General features: G+C 43.8%; 1 protein-coding gene across 1 annotated transcript in view; it reads left to right on the top strand.

The window, feature by feature from the left end:
- Positions 1-7,624: 7,624 nt before the first annotated feature.
- Positions 7,625-22,671, top strand: part of LOC103358090 (corticotropin-releasing factor receptor 2) — a 38,802-nt gene continuing 23,755 nt past the window's right edge. Inside the window, exons 1-2 of the mRNA XM_008282909.1 lie at positions 7,625-7,745; positions 7,881-8,000. Coding sequence (XP_008281131.1) covers positions 7,625-7,745; positions 7,881-8,000 — 241 coding nt within the window. The remainder of the gene's footprint in view (positions 7,746-7,880; positions 8,001-22,671) is intronic.

The following is a 22,671-nucleotide window of genomic DNA, read 5'->3' as shown; positions in this document are numbered from 1 at the left end:
TTTTGTTTTTTGGACAGCGGCGGTGTTTCAGTCTTAACAAGAATGCGTTTCAAACCTCACGCTGAGGCGCGTACGCTTTAACAGCTTCACCTCGCATCCTCCACTTTTCACACGTTTATTGCTGTAATAACGTCGTCTTAATCCCATGTACTTGTCTTGTTGCGTTTATTGCACCGATAAAACAAAGCCGCTGACGGTTATTATTCCATAGCGTGTCGTTCTTCCTCTACTCTCACCTCAAGATGAGTTCAGTTTAAATAGTGCCAGAGTCAAGATGACATTTTTATTTATTTTTAAATGCACATACAATATATGAACAGGGCACATGAGCATTCACAATGTGTTATTACCCACAGCATGGTAGGTGGAAATTCACTGTACCACAAAGTGATGTGACGCACAGAGTCAGTATAAATAGTCTAACAGTGCGTTGCGCGGCAGCGTCTCGGTTTGAGCCAGGCTCGCTACTGTAGTGTTTACCCTCGTAAACAATGCTGAAAAGATGCAGGATTTCCATTCAGCCTTCATAATGCACCGGCCGTTCCCTGTTGCGATAACGCGCAGCGTTCGTCACGGCTCCACTTTGAAGCGGAGGTTGCGTTGTGGTGTGGGCAGATATTTACAAAGATACCAGCGACAGCAACCCGTTTAGTTTAGCATATTAATTGAAGTACAGCAGGGAGCTGATGCAGCGTTTTGACATCAAAGTCTTGATGAACTGTGAGCTGAACTGGAAGGTTTAGCCGGTGCTTTATGCAGGCAGAGCGGTCAAAGGTCTTCCTCCGCCAGGCGTGTGTTCAACCTGCCGTTCTAGTCTTCTGTGGCACAATGACTCTGTGTCATGGCTGGAAGCAGCAGGGCATCAAAAAAAAAAAAAAACTGAACTCACATCCTCAGTAGAACGAGCTGGGAGTCAAATGGCCACAATAAGCAGGACTTATCACTTATGACACCTGAGCAGGGCTCGGTACGTGACTGATGAGCTGAGCTGTCAGATGGCTTTAAGCTTTGATTAAGTCACCTTGAGTATCCTCATGCATAAGGATATTTATTCAGCAGCTATCATGTCCTAAGTGGCTCACAGTAAACCCTGCAGTCATGCAAAGCTCCTCAGTCTGACTCATGAGATCAATTTGCCTGTTCGTACTGCGGGGACAGAATCAAACCCTGCTCTGTATTTAATGTATAGCTGCTGCTGGCTTTTTGGTGTTTTACGCAGAAAGGCACCACTCTGACCTTCTGCTGTACTCAGCTAATGGTAATATTTTGTCGTGTCGAAAATCCATTTGTTCTGAGCCCAGAAGATCATGTCGGGGCTCCAAGGTGCACTTTGCGTTCCCCCCCTGCTGTTCTCCCGCTGCAGCCCATTCGTCCGAGCCACGTCCTTGCTCGGAGCTCCACTCGAGCAGAGTCGGCCTGTACGTTCTGTCATTCACTGCAGCCGGTCTGCTGCTGTCAGCCAACAGGGAAATAATAACCTTTGTGCTGTTTAAAATGGCTCTTTCTGCAGAAATTACATGCTTTAGAATTAACATCAATTAGACGTCAAGAGCAACTGGCAGAAAGCAAAGAGACTTTAAAGTGATTCATCTGGACATTAATAGCCTCAAAAAGCAGAAGTGAACGCTAATCCTAATCACAAGATGCATCCCGGTAACACAGTCCACTGTACGTCTGATTAGTCATCCCCGGCCAGATGAAACAGGCTTCTTATCTGCAGCCTATATGCTCATATTACAAAGTAAAACCCTGAGTCATCACGCACCCCAAGGCTCAGAGCGGCCCGAGAAATCCCACATAAAATCAACAACCTTTTAGAAATCGGCACAGAAACCGCGGCTGAGTCGAGTTATGTGGGATTAGGCTTAAATGCCGTCGGCTCTTGAGCTACTCAGGCTCCCAGATCTGAGGCTCGCGGATGCAAGCGTGGATCCACGCAGCCCCCAGTGAAACGTCCTTCATCTGGGCTCGTCGTGAACGCTCTGCTGAGGGCTGATCAGCCACAACATTAAAACCACCTGTCTGGTATCGTGTAGGTCACCGTCATTCTGCCAAAATACATCCATCAAGGCACAGGACTTCTTCCTCTCGTGTCAGGATGTTGGGTTCGGTTTGGGGGGTTGGGCTGTCGTGCATCAGGCTCGTTTGGTCTGTTGCTTTGACTGATTGGGACGTGGCGTTGGAAGGCCCGTCCAACACCTCGTGCTCTTTATGACGTGTGGTGGGGCTAAATTTCCTGCTGTCATGAGATTGTGATTCATCTGGCACAAGATCTACGTGTAAAAGTAAGAACCACAAGAATGTCAGGACCCAAAGGTTCCCAGCAGGAAACTCGCATGACAACGAGATGCTGATATTATTCGCTTCACCTGCCAGCAGTTTTGATGTCGTGTAAGTTCTCGTTCTCCCAAAGACACAAATCTGTCCTGAGTCACAATCTTAGGAACCACAACATGTTGTGTGTAATGAAAATAATGCATTCTTAAAGCAGATCTTCATTACTCTCATTCACAGTTTAATTAATTTGGATGGTAATAAGAGTGCCAAAAGATATGTTATTGGTTCGGGACTTTTATTACTTTATTGCCCTATTACATTTTAATAAGTGCAAATTTATTACGTCATCAGCCGTTGTTATGTCATCGGCTGTTATTATGTTATCGGCTTCTACAGTGCAGCTTTGCTAATTTTGCAAAATGAACGAATTTAGCAGCGTAAGTCTGTTTAATCAGTTCAATCCAGAGATCTACAACTCTGGTCCTTGTGAGCTTCTGTCCTGCAGGTTTTAGACCAGGGGTCTTGAACTCCGGTCCTCGAGGGCCACAGTCCTGCAAGTTTTAGATGTTTCCTTCTTCCAACACACCTGATTCAAATGATCAGGATCGTTATCAGGCTTCTGCAGAGCTTGATGATGAGCTGATCATTTGAATCAGGTGTGTTGGAAGAAGGAAACATCTAAAACTTGCAGGATTGCGGCCCTCGAGGACCGGAGTTCGACACCCCTGGTCTAGACGTTTCCAACACACCTGACTCACATTAATAGATCACTAACAGACTTGTGTAGAACTTGACAACAAGCTGCTGGAGATCCATTCATGTGAGTCAGGTGTGCTGCAGTACGGAAAACCTGCAGGACAGTAGCTCACGAGGACCGGAGTTGGAGATCTCTGGTTTGTATCTTCAATCTGTGTGAAGTTTAAATTTGTAGTGTTCACATTTTGAACTGGCCAATCTCTTGATAGTTGAAACCAGAAGTTTACATGGACTGTATAGAAAGAAAGCAAACTTTTCCTGCTTTGGTGGTCCTGACTGACCTAAAACAGGAAAAGTTTGATTTAATGTCAGACAGCGAGAAAGAAAGAAGGTTTTATGTCTTTTTATTCAGTGTATGTAAACTTCTGGTTTCATCTGTGGGAAATGGTTTTGTGGGAGAATGATTAAGATTCTTTGAACCTTTTCTTTTTTTTTTTTTTACCCATCTGCAGCTTTGCAGTTAGTCCCAAGATAATAGTTGATCATTACGGCAACATAAATATGCTGAATCCCAGATGGTCCCGATGGTTGTTTCCATCATTACGGTAATGACTGTTAGTATTTTAAGCGTCTTCAAGCGACAAAACTGCGTTCTGCTGCAGTTCACACAGTTCAGTCTTAATCTCAGACCACACTGAAGAGGATTAACATTAAAAGATTTTAGTGCTATTCCTTGTTTATTCCTCATCCCGTCGCTGCCGGCTGCACGGTGGGTGCTGCGAGAGAATTAATTAACTTTTTGGAGCTCTATAAATAGCCAATTATAACAGTCACACGGTCGAGTCGACGTCGAGACGCCGGACGGATCTAAGAATATATGATGTGAAAGCGCACGGCGGCGAAATGAGGTGGAGAGCTGCTTGTGGAAGCTCAGAGGGAGCTCAGAGAGAAAGCCTCTCGCTGGTGAAAAGGTCACATCTCAAATTTAACAGGTAAACAGCCACGATATTAGACTCGGTTATGAGACACATTTCCTGTCTAGACACTTTTCATTGGGCGGGTTTAAAGTTTTGGAGATCTGACTTTTAGAGTTCTGTGTTTATCCTGAGCTGCAGCACGTGAACTAGAATGTGAGCTAACGAACGTGTCCAATTATTCAGGACCAAAGCAGGTTTTTAAATTGGGATTCCACTTGTTTTTTTCCCCCACACTGTATTCATGAACTGGAAAGAACTGGAAGCCGTTACAGAGTAAAGGTCGCCTTGTTAATGTCACAAAATTCATGGGTTGAACTTCAGGTTTAAAAAGCGAACGTCTGCATACGATCTGCTCCGCTGATGAATGCATGGCTCATGTTCCCACCGCACACATGTTTACGCAGCACTCGGCTGTCAGAGACGAGAGCCACTCAACCTTATCGCGGTCTTTGTTGGACGCGTTGATCTACATGCTAATTGTAATTGTGCTCATAATTATTTTCACATTTACAAAGAGGAAAGCCAACAACTGTCAGTCTTTCAAAAACTATCCTCGCTCAAGTGTCAAATCCGGCTCAGTTCCACGAAAAAAAAAACAAAAGCGTGAATGTTGGTGGAGTCATAAGTTACGGTGGACACACAAAATGATTGTGTTTATATTCCAGCGTGGCCGACAGAGAAAAGCACACGAGCAGGTTTTTTTTTTCCCTTGAACTTTCTGAACTAAAAGGAAAAAAATGCATCAGTTTGTTGAGTTAACCCTTGAAAGACTCCTTCATGGTACGTTTCTGTACCAAATTTTAAACTACTGATCTTTTTTGTCGGTTTTCTCTTGTTTTTGGAGGAAACACATCAACTATTACACGTCATCATGTCCTGTTTTACACAAAACATGAAAACATTAAAGTCATAATGATTTAAATATATTCTATTGAATTTGAAAATGGCGGGAACATTTTGGAACCGTGGGGATTTATAATATAAGAAATCATAATTATCAATATTGAATTACCATTTACTACATTAAATAATAATTCTAACCTGCATTCAAAGCAGCAGCAGGAAACTTTACTTTATGTGACGTTATGTTCAACCAGGAAACCAGCACAGAGCAACAAAGCATTTTATTTCCCACTCCTAGCTGTCCGCTTAGATCGACTTATCAAGCAAAAATTCATCTTGAATTTAGTTTAAAATCACATAATCGTAGGCGGGCTGCAAGGTGGTCCGGTGGTTAGCACCTCACAGCTAGAAGGTCGCCGGTTCACGTCCCGGTGAGAACACCCGGGATCTTTCTGCGTGGAGTCTCCATGTTCTCCCCGTGCAGCGTGGGTTCTCTCCGGGTTCTCCGGCTTCCTCCCACAGTCCAGAAACATGCTGAGGTTAATTGGTGATTGTAAATTGTCCGTAGGTGTGAATGTGAGTGTGCTTGGTTGTCTGTCTCTAAGTGTAGCCCTGTGATAGACTGGTTACCTGTCCAGGTGAACCTGCCTTCACCCTGAGTCAGCTGGGATAGACTCCAGCCCCCCATGACCCTGGTGAGGATTAATGTGTAGAGATGATGGATGGATGGATAATTGTAGGCCGATGCAGCTCTCAACATCATCCTACCAACTGAACCCCTTAAAAATAATGTTTGCAACCTAATAAGAATGATTTAAATCCCCTTCTTTTACCTTGCATCATAAATAAACAGACGGTGGGAATACGTCCCCCGGCTTGACTGTGTCCAAACACAAAAGTGGAGATTCCGCCTCAGTGACATGAATCCACCTGTTGGGATGGACGACTGGCACACGAAGGCTTGACTTCGATGCCAGAGCTGCGTCTTCTCTCCCGCCAGCAGTTGCTTCTTTAATCAAGTCTTTGACCTTTACCGAGTGCTTCACGTCGCCTGAATAAAACCCAACATCGAGCCGTGCGTCATTTAAAACAGCAGCGACGGAGACCTATCTATCATTAAAGGGACGTTCTGCCAAAGTCGTGGCTCATCATTTTGGATGCTAAATCTGAAATTAAATCTCAATATTATCTCACTTTGGAGAGTCAGCGCTTCAACGTTTCCCTCCAGAACCGTTCAGTTTCTGACCCAATCATAAGACAAGAGTCTGTACACTTCAGTGGTGCAGAAATTAGGATTATTGTCTTTTACTGATACATGTGCAGGTGATTACATGATCACAGGTAGAGAAGAAATAAAACCCCTTCTGCTCAAGGATGTGTTTTGATTTCTTGAGTCTTACTTTAGAAAATGGAGCAGAATCTGACACTGGAAGGTTGTTTTTGAGGTTTTTAAAACTCAAAGTCTTTGAATATTTATTCACTATAAAAAACTATGTTTGGGCTCAACAACAACAACAAAAATCAATGCTACGGTTTGCATTAAAAAAAAAAAAGTTAAAACAGCTTTTAAATAAATGGAATAAATAGATTGATCTTTTCCTCTACGATCAAAGATGTCGTCATAATGTCGAGACACGTTATAACAGACATCCTGACCTGAAGGTAAAGAAAAGTTAGGTTATGAAACCAACATGAAATTAGTTTTACATCAACTAATGCAGAAATCTGAGTGTAAATTACACAAAATATTAATGTGATGCAACAATATTACGTCAACACAACCCATCAAAATAGTGATTTCAACTTAATTAGCTGCAACAGTTTTTATTTCTCCACCACACATTTAATGAAGCGGTGGGAGCAGGTCGCTTGAATCGCTTCAGAGTGGATTCTTCAGTGATGGAGGAGGCACCGACTATCATATCAAGAATTACTAAGCAAAGTTTTTTATTTTTATATTGAATTATTATTGTATATCCAGCATCATGAAGGACTTTAACGCCACTCAGCTCTCCACGTTTCACCGTTCTGAACAGGAATGAGGAATTTAAACTGAATCCATCTTTTTATGCCAAACCTGAGCAGCTCACTGGACTTCTCTGAGAAAACTGATCAAGCATCACATTCAGCCACTAAAACTAATGTTTCTGTTCAGGAATGTGAGTAAATAATCTGACATCTGAATCAAGACATAATAATGAGCTTTACAGTTTTTTTCTGTTTTCTTATTGTAAAACAGCAAAATAGAAACCTCATGGATAACAACAATAATTATATTTTATCATTAAAAACATCATTGTGGTTAAAGATCTTCTACATTCTGGTGTATGAACCATTACAGAGACATGAGACATGACTAATGCAGGGCAGCTAAACCTTAGACTGGGTGGTGGTCTAATACATTAATCAATGTGTTTTCTAATTGAATTGTGCAAATTGCTTCTCTGCTCGTTTTCTGATCTGCTGCGTCTCATTTTTCTTCTCATTAGCGACCACCAGCAGCTATGCGCGCCTCTTATGTTTTTAATCTCTCTCGGGGCTTCTTTGTCACCGCCATGAGTCCGACCTCCTCGCCGGGAGCAGGTGACAGGTGCGGCAGGTGTGAGCTGATGTGATCCGGTCGCCGTGTCGGCTGCGGCGGATGCGCGGCTCTGATTGGTCAGCGGAGCTCCCACACGGCGCGCGGGGCTGTGCGCCTGTCAGCGCCGCTGCTCAGCCTCACATGCCCATGGACACCGCTGGGCGCAGGGTGCCCTCCTCCTCCGCTCCTCCTCCTCCTCCTCCTCCTCCTGGACTCGGACTCTGAATTAATTCTGCGGAAGGCTCGCACCATGGATGCTACTATTTACGAGATCATTTTTGGGGAGCTCGGGGACGTGAATTGTAGTTTGGTGGAGGCTTTCCAGGACACTTTTTTGGAAAACGCGTCAGTGGCGTTGCTGAGCGCTGATGGTAAGATGGAATTGCTTCCTTTTATCTTGTTCAGTGTTTGAAAGGTGTTTTTTTTTTAGGTGCGTCTTGGGGATTGGAAGCTATAAGCGTGTGCCTCTTTTTTTTTTCTTTTTACTTCTTTTTTTTTCGCACAAGGTTTATATTGCAATGCCACCACCGATGAGATTGGAACCTGCTGGCCGCGGAGCAGCAGCGGCAGGATGGTGGAGAGACCCTGCCCGGAGTACATCAATGGGGTGAAGTACAACACAACCAGTAAGATGCAAAAGTTCCTTAACGTGTGTTCATTTGGACTGCACTGAGGATTTTTGTTCCAAATTGTTCAATCAGTTATGAAAGAAGAGATAAGCTGCCTCCTTTATTGCAAATGTGCATTATATTGTTTTGCCAAGTGATTTCAGATATTAGAAAAAAATGGGTGAACCTGTGAGAAGTGCCTCCTCAGTAGGCAGCCACTGAACAAATCAATATCTATAATGATCCCCCAATGGCTACACTATGAGTTTTCATTTGCACCGAGTAATTTTTCAGCCCTCTTCTTGGTCTGTTGACCCTCCTTGTGCTCCAGTGGAACCACGACGACCCTCAGTGATCATTACACCTCATGTCACAGCTGCACGAGCACACGTGTGCTGCTCATGCAATACTGAAAAGGACGAGTCCAGCTGAAGTCACTTAAACCTCAGGTTGCTGGTGATGTGACGACAGTTCTGGGCTTGATTTATTGCTTGTTTGTTTCTATAAATAACAACTTGATGGATGTGACAACACGCTGAAAAAGCAGCGCAGCTACAGCGGAGAGAGTAAATATAAAAATAAAGAATGCTGGCAGTAAACTGAGCTTAAATAGAAGTTATAATAGTGACAGCAGCGAATGAGGGAGTGCTGGAGCTCCATCTGTAGAGGAGGCGGGGGTGGATGGATGGGTCGACAAAACCATGGGTTTATTTGTTCTGGGAAGCAAGTTGTTTTAGTGCCTAAACTGTGCTATTTTGTTAGTCTATTTATGCTGTTGGAGGACTTGTCAAAATAACTGTTGGTCTCCTTTAGCTCCATGTGTAAAGGCTGCCGTCGCCGGCGCCGAACGTTCAATCGTAGCTCGTGGTGATTTGCTGCATGTCCCCCTCTGCTCAGCTGTCACTGTCAATAAAAACAAATAATGTTTGAAATCCCTGTTTGTGGAGTTTTAAACATTGCTCAATATACAGTCGTGACTCGATAATCCGACCCTTAACTATCCAGAACCTGCTATCCGACAGGTTTTTAGGAAAAACCAACAGAAGCCATAAAAACAGGCTTAACATAGCGACAGCCTTGGATTGTGACTCCGACATGACATTTAATGTCACCAATCAGGATGACGGCGTATTATCTGACTGAACAATCCCACAGATTGGCTACGTTCACACTGCAGGACTTGATGCTCAATGAGGATTTCTTTGTGACTTCCTTCACGTTTCCAGTTCAATGCGACTTGTATGTGATCTGCTGTGTGAACTTCATGCGACCCAAAAGTGTCCCGCATGCGCAGAAGAGGACACGACGACGTCACACGCAGCGAGCGTGCTCAGTGTTTATGGAAGTAAACATGGATGGTAACGGTGGAGCGTATCTGCCACTCCCCCGCCGCCACCGATGGAGGAAACAGAAGTGTGAGCGCTAACTAAACTAGCATCAGCAGCCCAGTACTGCCTGTGTGTTCTGGACACTTCCACCCCGTCAGAGCGCTGCCCCGGGTGGAGATGGCCGGAACGTGCACAGAGCACCGGTCAGTTAGGCTGAAATCCAGCGATGCGTCGTGTTCTAACAACACACTAGTTATTATAACAACTATGAACAATAATGAACAACTAATGATCCTTCCAGCGTCCAGCCCTCCTCGTATCTGGACCTCGGTCTGGACAATCCGACAGCCTTGCTATCCGACATAGAAGAAGGTTTTACATTTAGAGTCAGATTATCGAGTCATGACTGTACGCTGTTATGATGTGTAACTTAATGCAGTGCTGATTTTAAAACATTGTGACCCGATGAAGCCTCATTGTGGTGAAAACTTTGCAATTCGACGTCAGTGTGCCGAGGTTCAAAGTCAAATTTTCCATCTGTAGTGACAATCTCTTCACTCGCTGGCTGGTTTCAACAATACGCTAAAAGGACGGTTTTGACAGGCTGGAGCTATTTAAGAGCCAACGCCGTGTGAGCCAAAAGTTCTGCTCGGAGCTGAGAAAAGCATATCACAACTCTGTACGACACCAACGCCGGCGCATTATGTAACTCCTGTATTAATCATACGGCTGATGAAATTATTGCCACAGTCAGAAAACAAGCATTAGCAATTTGGCACAGCAACGCCACATAATCACTCTTGTCATTCACTCAACATGAGGCTTCGTGACAACCCAGGCTGGATTTCTCATCTGAAACAGGTGGATAATGGCCTCACATGCAGCATCATTACCCAGTGACGCCCCGACCACACACCCCGACGCTGCCTCTGCCCAGTCACTGCATTGATTCACCTTTAGCCCTGCTGGTGCTCTGTGTTGGTTAGACATGCACGGTGGTTTAATCCGGCTGCCTATAGCCATGACAACGCTCCTCCTCTCATGTATGCCTTCATTTCATAGCACCCTTGTCAATCAATATGATACTTTTGCCAGGCGGACGATCACATATTACGGCTAAATTGTAGATATCGATCGCTGCATGTGAATGTTTTCAGGCGCAATGCAGTATAAAAAGGGATATACGAAGGTGGAGGAGGATATAAGATAAGAGCTGTGCTTCTCTTGTGCTGAGCTTTGGAGTGATTGTTGTTGCTCAAGTCCATGAATAATTTCAACACAGGAGCAGGTTTAGTTCTTCTCGCTCTGTCCAGGTGTTCTTAACAGTTTACTGCAGATGAGTGTTGGTTTAGTGTGACTCACCAGACGTGTCGCATGCAGGTAGAAGCAACCTCAGCTGTTTCCTCCACAACTAGACGACAACAACGGAAACCTTCAGGCAGGAAGTTCCGCCGAGGTCGTGATTGATTTAAAGAAACACAAACAAGTGTTTGATTTTCCTACAGCAGCATGACAGCGTGGTGCAGCCGACCGTAAAGCACCAGATTACTGCTGATTTGGTACATATCTGCTCAAGCTTATGGATGTCTGTGAATAAATCCGTTCACTTTGTGGCTCCATTAGTGTCTCCAACATTACATAGGACGTTATATAAATAGCTTTAAAAGTAAGAACACATAAAGGAATTTTATCGACCATAAAACAAGTCCTTTGACTTCCATACGTCCCCCATCACAGCTGTAGAGGGAGAACAGCCTCGTGGATCAGTAAGTTTTGTTTCGTTGTGGCAGGCTCGATCGATTCGGCCCTCCGCGATGAGCTGTCACACAAAAACCCAGAAATCAGACAGGAATTTAATAGGCTGTGAAGAATTCCCTGTACGGAGCCGTGTAATACAATTTTAAACATGTCAAAGAGCATTACGTCCTGCGCAGATTACGGCAGCGATGCATACGAGCGTGGAGTCTTGGTGGAGGTGGATGGAGCTGCAGCGTGACATATTTAACTGCTGCGTGCTTCAGCCTAACTTGTACTTTTCAACGATCTAATTGTGCAAAACTCCTGGAACTGCTCTGCAGGCGGTGGAGAGTTATTTCGCTTATGCAGATTTTTAAATCATATGGCACATTTTCAAACGTTCAGATTAGTTTAACATGTTGGGGAAGATATTTATGCGGTTTCCTACTAATCTCTACCACTCTGATCCCTGTCCAGTAACTACAAAGTGACTTTCTTAGATAGTATAACATAATACTGTAAAGTGAGGTGAACAGCTGGCCTGTCACAAGGCAACACGATGCAGAAGTTTTACAGAAGGCTACGCGTCGGCCTGTTCCTTTGCTGGCAGCAGTCTGTTCTTAGCAGCCTCGCCATGATGAGGCTCCACAATTTTACTGCTCCTGCTGCACCTTTGAAATGAACTGACCATCTCCTGGCTGTCGTATAAATGCAGGTCGAGTCAAAAGAAAGTTTTCCAACTTCCCAGTTTGCTTCCTGCTTGTGCGGCTCAGTGCACATGTGCAGTAGCGTTTACCCAGCTTCCTGCTCGACCGTCAGACTTCACATCATAGGTGATGTTACGTAGATAAAAAAAATCTCTTTTCTAAACTCTGGAAATGTTTTACAAGTACGTCATCACTGAGTAAAAGTTTGCAGGTTTAGGCTGTTTTTGCTTTAATTTTGCAAATGGCCACTCGTGATAAACAACGAGCCTGAGCGTGTGTGCTGCATCCATCTCTTTTAAGCAGTTTTTTATTTAATGTATGGAGCATAGAAACTTTTAAGAATAGTAGAGTAGTCATCCCTCTAGACTAACTCACCAAGGAAGTGTAACGAGCCTTTTCTTTTCAGCCGTCTCAGAGGGATTCATGTGTTGTCGTGTCGAGGTAAATGCGTGGTGTCCTCATCCCCGGGTGCCGTCAGATGTAGGTTTTGAAAGCAGACGGCAGAAACTCTGTTCATTCTACAAGAAGTAGGCGTCGGTGAGCTACGCAGACTTAAAGCGGTCACAGTGACCCTCAGATCAACCCAGAAACACACACACAAGCCTTCCATGGTTTGGCTGTGACGTTGCATTTTTTACAGACTATAGCAGCTTTTTACAGGCTGGTCCAATCCCATTACTCCTGAGGTGTGCAGAGCACGGTGGACGTACAGAGCACGGGAGTCCTGGAGAATCTGGAACCTCAGTCTGTGTCTGGACCTTTGTCTATGGAAGGCCTGAACAAATCAAAGCACCTCCAAAATCCTTCAGTTACAACCCTCTAAACAAAAAGGTGTGGATGATGGCAAATCACACAGCCTCTCTTCAAAACAAGCACATGTGTGTGGTCACAAGTCCTGTGCTGCACATGTTTGTCCATAGAAGGTTCTGAGCAGAACCTCGTGGCTTGATGACAAAACTGATCCCTCGCTTATTCTTGCAGACACTTGGATGCAAAAACCATGAGCTGGCCTTTACACCAAAATGTCTAAGTGCTAACTGTCCTTTATCGTTTCAGTAAATAGTTTTTTTTTTCTTTGCAAATCTTTAGGCTCCACATACAAACCGCCAAAGCCAAACTACACACCAGTGCTCATGGATTTATCAAACGTCTTCATAAACAATGAAAATTTTAACCTAATTTGAACACAGGATCAAAAATGAATCAGATTTGATTGAAACCTGAATGTTAAACTTCAAGGACACCACTCAGGCTACAGTTCATTGTAGTATTTCATAAAAGCATTAATAACATAAAACTCCTAATTGCATAACTGATCGACGCTGCGAGTTTTTACAACAAAGCGGCGCGACGACAGAAACAGCAGTGGAGTGTTTTGGTCACATTAGCGGCACTCGTTTGGAGTCTGGGATAAATAAAAGTTTAAAGTCACAAAATGGGTCAGACTAAGAATAGAAGCTCGTCCTAACATCCAGGTGGTAATTAACACAATGCACTGACAGAGAGAGGCTGCGATAAAAAATAAATCGATATGAAACTACACCTCATCTCAAAGCTGAGCTGAGCGAGATGTGCTTTTTAATTCACTCGTTAAGCGTTGTACCTGTGGGACGAACGCTGGATTCTCTTCCGTTTGCCTGGAATGTCTCAGAGCCAAACATCCTCTGCCTGCGCATTAGAAATGCATGACCCAGGATGGGCCGCTGTTAAAGGCAATATATTGTGCTTTGTGCTCCCAGCGGCTGAACATTGGAAGATATAAATGCAATATCTTGTGCGAACCCTTGTAGGCTTTCTGTGGTGTTTTCAATAGAACTGCAGACTGTGTGTAATGTCAGCAAAATGTTTAAATTTGAGAGTTTCACAGACTTAAGAGGGCCGCTCAGGTAAGTGGTTGTAAATTCCTTTAAATATTAATGTCTGTACAGAGTGGCTTAAGAGCTTTATGCATTTTTAAACCATCACGTGTCTTTTTTTTTTTTTTTGGTGATGCTTTTATTTAACTCTCTGGTTTACATGAAATGAACATCGGCGCCGTTGGAGCGACGTGGCTTCAAGTCATTCATTGTCTCTGCTTTGTCACTTTCACGTGATGTGCTTCCTGCAGAGCCTCGGGCAAGACAAGATGTTCACAGCGGCATAGATGAATAATATCAATACTGAGGTGTCAGTTCTGCAAATTTAAATCATCTTTCTCTGCAACCTGTGGACCTTGTCTGTTCAGTGGAACTCAGAAAGTAAATACAGTGAGTCACGCGGCCTCTTCTGGTAACTTTGCTTCTTCGCTCATGGTCACGGAGGAGACAGCCTGTCAGCACGCCATGTACCTTTGTAGCCAACACAACTCAGACCGCTGCTCCCACAATAGAACTTTATTGATTCCCTTATCAGGATTAATAAAGTCTGAGACGTATCAGTGCCACAGCGCGTATCAGATCCAGAGGAGAGAGTGAAGCTAATGCAACGCTGCACGTCGGGGATACAGCTTGTCACTTTATTTTAAATCACAGACGAGTCTGTGCAACTTCACCTCGTCTTTCAGAGGCGAACATGGCACTGAAATAAAGCGATGAATAAACAACGACAAGCGTCATCGTTAAGCATGAAAATGGCAGTTTTGCACTGATGCTTTTAGGATGCTATGTGTGTTTATGGACCAAATACCGACACAAAACAGCCGTCTCTCCCCATAAAAAAGACAGTCTAGTTGCAATAATGTAGACGCAAAAGTCTCTTAAATTGTTGAAGAGCCAGCGGTGGCTCAGAAGGATAGAACTGTGGCTACAAATCTCAAAATATAAAGCAGGTTCTGATTCAGACTCTGCAGAGGTTTGGATGTGTAACAGGTTTCAGAAAAGAAAAATTCTAAAAAGAAATATTTACAAAAAGCGTAAAAGAAATCTTTCTGCCTGCTGAAAGCTGCGTCAGCGTGCAACAAAACCGAGTGACTCATGGAGGTTTAATAGTAGTCTAATTGAGTGTAGCGCTGCTTCACATCCTCTCGTCAGCGAGCCATCGTGTCCTCAGAAATGGAGCAGGAGGAGGAGGAGGAATCTGAAACTCATCTTTCTATCGTAAAAAAAAAAAAAAGAAAGCTGTGAAAAGGGCCGTGTGAATACTCGCGTGTAGAGTTCTAATTATATTTACTGATCTGGACATTTCCAAGCCACCGAACGTCGTATTTGGGACCCGCTGATGGGGTTGACTTCCCGCCAGCAGTTTCTCATGCAGAGAATGATGCACTTCTGCCTGTCACAGCTCGTGCTATTTTTCGCCCAATCCAGCGACTGCACCGCGGGTCTCCGTCAAAGAGCTCTCCTGCCGTGAATCTGCCCCCTTGAAACCTTTGATCCACTTCTCCACGGTGAGACTGGGTAAGAGGTTATTCAGTCAGCAAATCCAGGTCAGAATGTGTAACAAACATTTCACTGGCCGATGCACACCGAGTACCGGAGGGGGTCCAATCAGCACCAGCCTCCTCTGGCTGCACTCATTACTGGCTCAGCATTCACACATACAAGACTACAGGACAAGAGCTGCACTGACATTTTAGCAGCAACATACAATCCACACGTCTGGATGGTTACTATTGTTGAAAAGGGAGCTCTTGGCTTTTCCTTTTCCGGTGTTTTCTTGTGTCATATTAATAACACAGGCGAAGCAAAAAGGCGTTAGTCATGTCCCAGTGTCTCAGTTAACCAACCATCACTAATATATCCAATGTTTAGTTGTATTTTCTGCGGTTTCACATCAGCATCCAAACACACTCCAGTTACTCTCTACTTTTTTATCTAACCATCTCAAACATAATATCTCATTTAGAGCCTCTGCTGCCGACTTTATTGCTTTCATGCTGCAGGTGTGTTTTGGTGATGAGTCTGTCTCCTTTTTTAAAATTACATTTGGGCACTTGTTGATGGAGAGAAGAAAGGGGAACCAACATGACGCAAATCTTGCCGTGGGATCGATCCATGGCCACTGCGGCGGGAACTAAAAGCCCCGACTAATGGGTTTCCAGAGCTACTGGGGCGCCCTCGCCTCTCTTTTCCACCCTAACCTCCCCACCCCAGTCCAAACTGGCATTTTCACACATCAAAACTAAGAGGATGGATCTGCTGTCTCGTTAAGGAAGCCTTATAATCTCTGTACCTGTTAAGAAAGGTAACGGTTTTCTCAGTGGGATGTTGCCGAGTCTGTTGTGGTGCCGTGGTCACACATGTAATGCTGTCATCTAACCCTGCATCGGTCTCTTAGTCTGTGCAGATGAATGTCGCTGTAGTTTGTCGTTTTTTTTCCCCTGTCAGACAGTTTTTTTACACTTTTTACTTATGTTTATAATCCTGCATGCAGATATGCACGAATAAGCGTCTCCTACGGTTGGCGAGTATCTTTTTCATTCGCCTCCATGAAGCTTTTCTTGGTCTTGTACAGCCAACAGCCACAACACTGGGGCATAAACATGGACCCTCAGTGGATCCTTTTGGTCCTGTGGGCTCCTCCGTGTACCAAACTTGTTCTCACAGATGCTCGACTGGATTGTGGAGATGTTTGGTTGGGTGCCACATGTCAAAGCAACATCTGCATGAATGTCCCCAGCAGAACATCCACCTATCCGGTTCAATCCCGTCAGCAGGCTCACCAGGACATTCCAGACATTTGTGTCCACAGCAACATGTCCTATTTCCCCTTGAGGAATTCCAAGGCATTAATGAGATCTGCAGTAAGCTTCAGCAACTTCTGGATTTACACCGAGGTGTTCTACCTGACACACCACCAAAACAATGGTATCCAAGAGGCATCCTGATGGTAAAACCACCTCGCACCTCGAAGCAGCGACTCTACATCCGTCCATTTTATATGCAACGCTTATTCAGTGAAGCCCATTTTGGTCGCTTGTTCTACAAGATGATCAGAGTTATTTAGTTCACCTGTAGCTGGTTTGAATGTTGTGGCTGCTCAGTGATTCCTTCTAGTACATCAAAAGGTGGCGATTAGAATCTCCTGCAGTATGGACGCCGATACTTGTCTCCTGCTACTGTTAGCAATCATGCAGTGAAGTCTGTATATGCTATTTATATGACAAATTTGATGTGGATGGTAATTTGTCTTTTCTATCTGCTGACAACTACATATTTTCATACTTGAGGGTGAAAGTTCAGTCATGTCTTGGAAAGAGTAGTTTGACAACACCATGTTTTTCTACTCATTGACGGGCGTTTCAACTCTAAACGTTGGTTATAATTAGACGAAGAAACACCGTTAAACACCAAAATGCTCATTTGACTTAAAGGACGAGACAGGAAGTTCAGACTTTTACTGAAACCACGACCCTTCCTAACTCTGAGTTGGTATTTTCGCAGCCCCCATCCTCCTCCACAAGGTCACAGGTGTGCATAAAGTGAGATCAAACTGATGGAGCGACACCAGAAAACATCGCTTTTGAAAAATCCGATGAGGTACAAAGTCACAGAACCAATACAAATGAATAACGATCAGACTGAAGAGTGGCTGTTGTTATTGCAGCGGCCAGCCATAAGCGCTTATGAAACACGACAGCATGTGCATGCGTCTCAGTCGTGTAATGTCGGATAATATATTTCCGTTATCCAGACATGCTATCCTCCATATTTGGCTTGTTGGTTTCGCTGAAGGCTGCAGACTTAACACATGGCCTTTTGCTCATTTTCTCTCACCAAGTGACTTCAGTGCAGCTCTGAGGGGTGAGAGTCTGACAGCAAACATGCAGTCAAATGTTTGCCTCTGTAGTCGTACCTAATATGTCACGAGGGCACGGAGAGAAACAGGAAAGCTTAAGAGACGCAGCTGTGAGCAAGGGAGTGCACAGCATCTCCTCCTCAGGCTCCGTTGGCCTGTCTGCTTCACTGGTCATTACTCAAGGCCTTTAAAGAGAGACACAGCGTTCCCTGCTAAACAGGAGGAGATGGACTGACAGCTACCCTCATAGCGATTGTTCATGGTGTGATTCTTAAAAGACATGTGCAGTGAAGCTATTCGTTATACTTTTACCCGACTCCCTGTTTGTTCAACCACATAGTCAGCCAGTCAACCTGCATAAACGTCTTGCGGTTACCACCATATGGCGATTTGGCAATCTGGTCCACTCTCTCAGCAACTCGTTATCTCATATTAGCATAGCATCGTGCTAATGTTTGCTAATCAGCTCTTCTTGGATTGCAATCGTTGCCATGACATTTGTACGTCTTCGTGATGCCCGTCTGTGGTGTTTCTGTTCATCGTGCCGCCGTCTGAAGTGTCTCCTCCATAGATTAGGACAAAATGTAAACACACATGTGAAGCAGCGAGTGAGACAGAACTGAGATGGTGAACGGCAGACGTGATCACCTCTGATCAGCATGGTGGCAATGGTTTAGCTTGCATATACAGTACATACATTATTATTTGAGGAATAAACAGCTGTAAATAATCATCATTTGACTAAAGAATACTATGATCACAAACTTATTCTCATGCGATGACGCCCACAACCTTCTAAATCTGCATTTTCAGTGCAGAAAAACAAGAGAAAATCCTCACTTGGAGGAATAATAGTGTTTGTGTGCCGTTGTCTCTCTCTGTTTCCCTTCCTGCTTGTGTCCAGCAGTTCCAGTCAAATCGCTCTGAAGTCCAAACTAAACCTGCCTCCCTTCCTTCTAGTTCAACTAAGAAATGCTGCGTTCTTGTCACTTTACATTCTCGTCATAAAAATGATCAGACTTAACATCTAACGTATTGATCTCAGGCTCACTGATGTTTTACTTTCCTGATATATATAAATGTCTCTTATGGCTCTACGGTGTCAGGCGTGAATAGGAAAGTAAGACATTAATACTTGTGTCACGTACATACATCCTTGTCATTAGTTCATTCCTGAAATTCAATGAACCACCTAATTTAAAATGAGAGTGCCAATCATGAATCTTCCCTCCCTTCTTCCTTTAATGGGGGATTTATAGTCCGTCAGCCCCGTCTCTACAAATCATATGTTAAGAGACATAGAGGTAAAATATTCTCAGGAGGGATTATATGAGAAGCTCTGGGAGGTTCAGTAACCTCCAGTGACGTCTGACTCCAGGGTGTCTTTGAATTTGGCCTCAGACTGAAGGAGTTATTCCTTGTGCCATAATTGCATCCTTGGAAATGTTGCTCTCTGCCCGGATCAGCGAGCCACAAATACAACACGTTGCTCTGTACACTATGATGTACGACAGCCCGCACAGTCTGAATAAGTATCCCATTTATTCCTGCAGTTATTTTATTGATCTCTCAGAAGCTGATTTTAAATGTCACGGTGCCAAGCAATGCGGAGAGTAGGTTAATTTGTAGAATACATTTTAACCTATTGACGAGAAGTGAAAATGTCAATAACGCCTAATTACACTTGGGAGAACACTCTGAATTTTGGGGAAAAAGAATGTACTGCTACAGTCAGTTTAATTGAAAACAGACTGGCCTTTGCTAACAAGACAAAAGCTTCTACAGCCGGGAGGCTCACCGGCTCTTTGCTCAGGGGCTGATTTTGCAAAGTGACAGAAGGCCGGAGGCCAGTAAATAAACATCCATCCATCCATCCATCCATCCATCCATCCATCCATCCATCCATCCATCGTCTGTACACCACTTAGTCCTCACTGGAGTCGCAGGGGGCTGGAGCCTATCTCAGCTGACTCAGGGCGAAGGCAGAGGACACACTCACAATCACACCTATGACCAATTTAGAATCACCAATTAACCTCAGCATGTTTCTGGACTGTGGGAGGAAGCTGGAGAACCCGGAGAGAACCCACGCTGCACGTGGAGAACATGGAGACTCCACGCAGAAAGATCCCGGGTGTCCTCACCGGGACGCGAACCGGGGACGATGGTGCTAACCACCGAGTCACCGTGCAGCCCCCAGTAAATAAACAAAAAAATAATATATTGTTAGCTACAATAAACATTTATAGGCCCGTATTTAAACCTTCTTTGAAATTTCGAGGACAGTGTTGGCACAAGTTGAGAATGAATAAACTACAGTGAGCCTGTCAGGCTGTACTCAGGGATAAATGCTAACTGAAACATGCTAATATGCTAACAAAGACATACAGCTGAAACCAGAAGTTTGCATCCACTGTATAAAAAGACATGAAACCTTTTATTTATCACTATCTGACATTAAATCAGACTAAACTTTTCCTGTTTTAGGTCAGTTAGTATTACCAAAATAATTTCTATTTGCTAAACGCCAGGATTTTTTTTATTACTTTCTTCAGAGTCAGAAGTTTACATACATTTCCTTAGTATTTGGTAGCGTCGCCTTTAGTCTGATTTCCTGTCAGATAATGAGGGAAAAAAAGGTTGTGTGTCTTTTTATACAGTGGATGTAAACGCCTGGTTTCAACTGTATGTGTGGGCAGTAAAGAAGAAAAATGAGGTTATAACTGACAGCTTTAAGTTGTTATCCTCTGGAGACCATGAATGTCTTCCATCTGTTTAATACTTCAATTCAGTTAAAAGTCACTGATTTACCAACATTGCCAAAATAAAACTGTGTGAACCTTCTGCTGGCATTTCTGTGTCTCATAAACACTGCAATCTATTTTCCAGATTAATGGAATCTGGAATATAATGAAGCTCGTTCTTCAAGTCACTTAAACTAATGGCCTATTGTCTTTCTGCCCTTTTTATTTGATTACTTTCCTACGACTTCAAGTGATTCAGATGAAGAAAAAAACCCACAGTTGCAGAACTTACATCACTCTTTGTTGCAGATGTACTTCCAGGAATCACCTCATGACCCCTTACATTCATTTCACAGCCCACTGTGGGGGTCCAAGCCCCCGGTGGGAAGCCTCTGGTGTACCAGGTCGGTCGATTTAAGGTATACAAATTAGACTATTATTATTTTTTTTAATGTCAGGTTGCAGTAAAAGATGCTCCTACGCTGTGTAACGCAGCACAGATGTCGTAGTGAGCCAGCTGCTGCTCATCTGAGCAACGTTCGCCTCCAAAGCTCTCAGACGAGCCCCATGCGTCTTCTGTTGATTGTCTCAGTGGAGGTCCACCAGTGCTTCTGAGGTGAGCTGGTCCACCAGGCTGTTCCAGGACCCAGTCATGCTGCGGATTTTCTCTCTTCAAACCCAGTGCAGCGTTGTTATCAGTTTTTTTTTTTTTTCCTTTTACAGCCACGTCTCCTACTGCCATCGCAATTGTCGGGCGTAGGAGGAAGAGCATGACACCGAGGCTCACAGTTGCTCTGAGAAAACTTTGAAGCTGCAGTGGGATTTTCTACTCCGGCAGATTCCTTGTATGAAATAACACCTAGTGTGTCGTTGGCTTTAGTACAAAACCAGATCTTTTTTTTTTTTGTTATCCAACTAAGAGCTGCGCCCACATTAGCCATGCTCACAAGACACTGCATATTTTAAACTATAAGAAGCATCTACTGTGAAAGTGGGTGAGCAATTTTGTCAGCAGAAACAAACCAGTGAGATTTCTGCAACACAACCGACACAAACAAAAGGCACGTCGTCCTTTAGCTGCTCTCACTGTGGACGGCAGGAGTCGGACTACAAAATAGAGATTTTTAGTACAGTTTATGTTTGATTTCTGAACTTTTAAATGTTGTATTTAATGTTAAATAAGATAGAGCTTTAATAACAACCAGACAAAACCACCAGAATCACGGTGGCGGGACTGTTTCTGTCTATTTCAGTCAGATGCATGCTGTATATTTACATATCCAGAACTTGTCGTGATGCCAGTTTCCTTACTTTGTGATTTAACTTGTGAAGTCTGGGCTCTTAGTATTGCCTCATAATGATTCATTTTAGGTAAACCTGTCACATCATTTGCTGATGATGCCAGAGAGTCAGGGACATTGTTTTGCTTTTTAAAAAAAAGGATTAGCACTGCTGACAAACTGTGTAACGGAATGAATGTGACAAGGACGGGACTGTACGACGCTTTAAAAGTTGTTTAGCTGTCGTGATGCATTTGATCACACTTGGGTCAATGGAGGTCTTGGGAACAGTTGCATATTAATGCGGCCATGTGGGCGTTTTAGTGTTGTCAGGTTTATGATCTGAAAATACATGATGTAGGAGTTTTGCATTGAACTGTACAGACGGACTGCCTTCATCCTGATTTTATTTGCGATTAAATTCTGTGAAAGTCACTCAGTCAGTCACAGATGTCCTCCGTTAGGTGTTTCTAGGTGAGTGTATCATCCAGAGCATTCGTTTTAAGGAGACACGTGAGGAAAAGCAAAAAAAGATTTGCCCTTTGAAAAGGACACGTTCGCATATAAATGAAAAGCGGCGAGGTCAGCCACTGACACACATTCAAAACAGCAAAAAAGGACAGACTTGGAGATGAGATCTTGGCCCCGAAAAATGGAACCGTGATGACAATGTAGAAAGCATAACCCAGAAACCTACATTATTAAAAAAACACTCCAGACTAATATCAAAGATTCAGTGCTTCCCGTTTGAATCAAAGAGGAGGCTGGTTAAATAGTAGGACTCATTATATCTGAGAAGAATACTCTTTATTCTTGTCTTTTACTGCAAAAGTAATCAAGACAGATGATGACGTCTAGTAAGAAGGAACAGAAGTCTTGTTATGTATGAATCTGATTAAAGCCTAATTAATTTCATAAGATGATACTGAACAAGGTGAGGACATAACAGGATTTAGAAGTTTCTACACGTGTAGTGAGCGTGTACATGACATGTGGAGCTTCTGATGGCTGCCTGAGGGCTGCAGTACGAAGCCAGATCAGTGGCTTAACGAGGTTTGTTGGGCCTAAAGTCAGAGTTTTGCGTGTCATGAAGGTGGCTCTCTTTTAACCTGCTAGATCTCCATGGTAACTGATGCTGTGGAGCTAGATCTCCATGGTAACTGATGCTGTGGAGCTAG

The sequence above is a fragment of the Stegastes partitus genome, unplaced genomic scaffold, assembly GCF_000690725.1.
Source record: "Stegastes partitus isolate 25-593 unplaced genomic scaffold, Stegastes_partitus-1.0.2 Scaffold289, whole genome shotgun sequence".
Taxonomy (NCBI): Eukaryota; Metazoa; Chordata; class Actinopteri; family Pomacentridae; genus Stegastes; species Stegastes partitus.
This window is presented reverse-complemented; position numbering and strand designations above follow the sequence as displayed.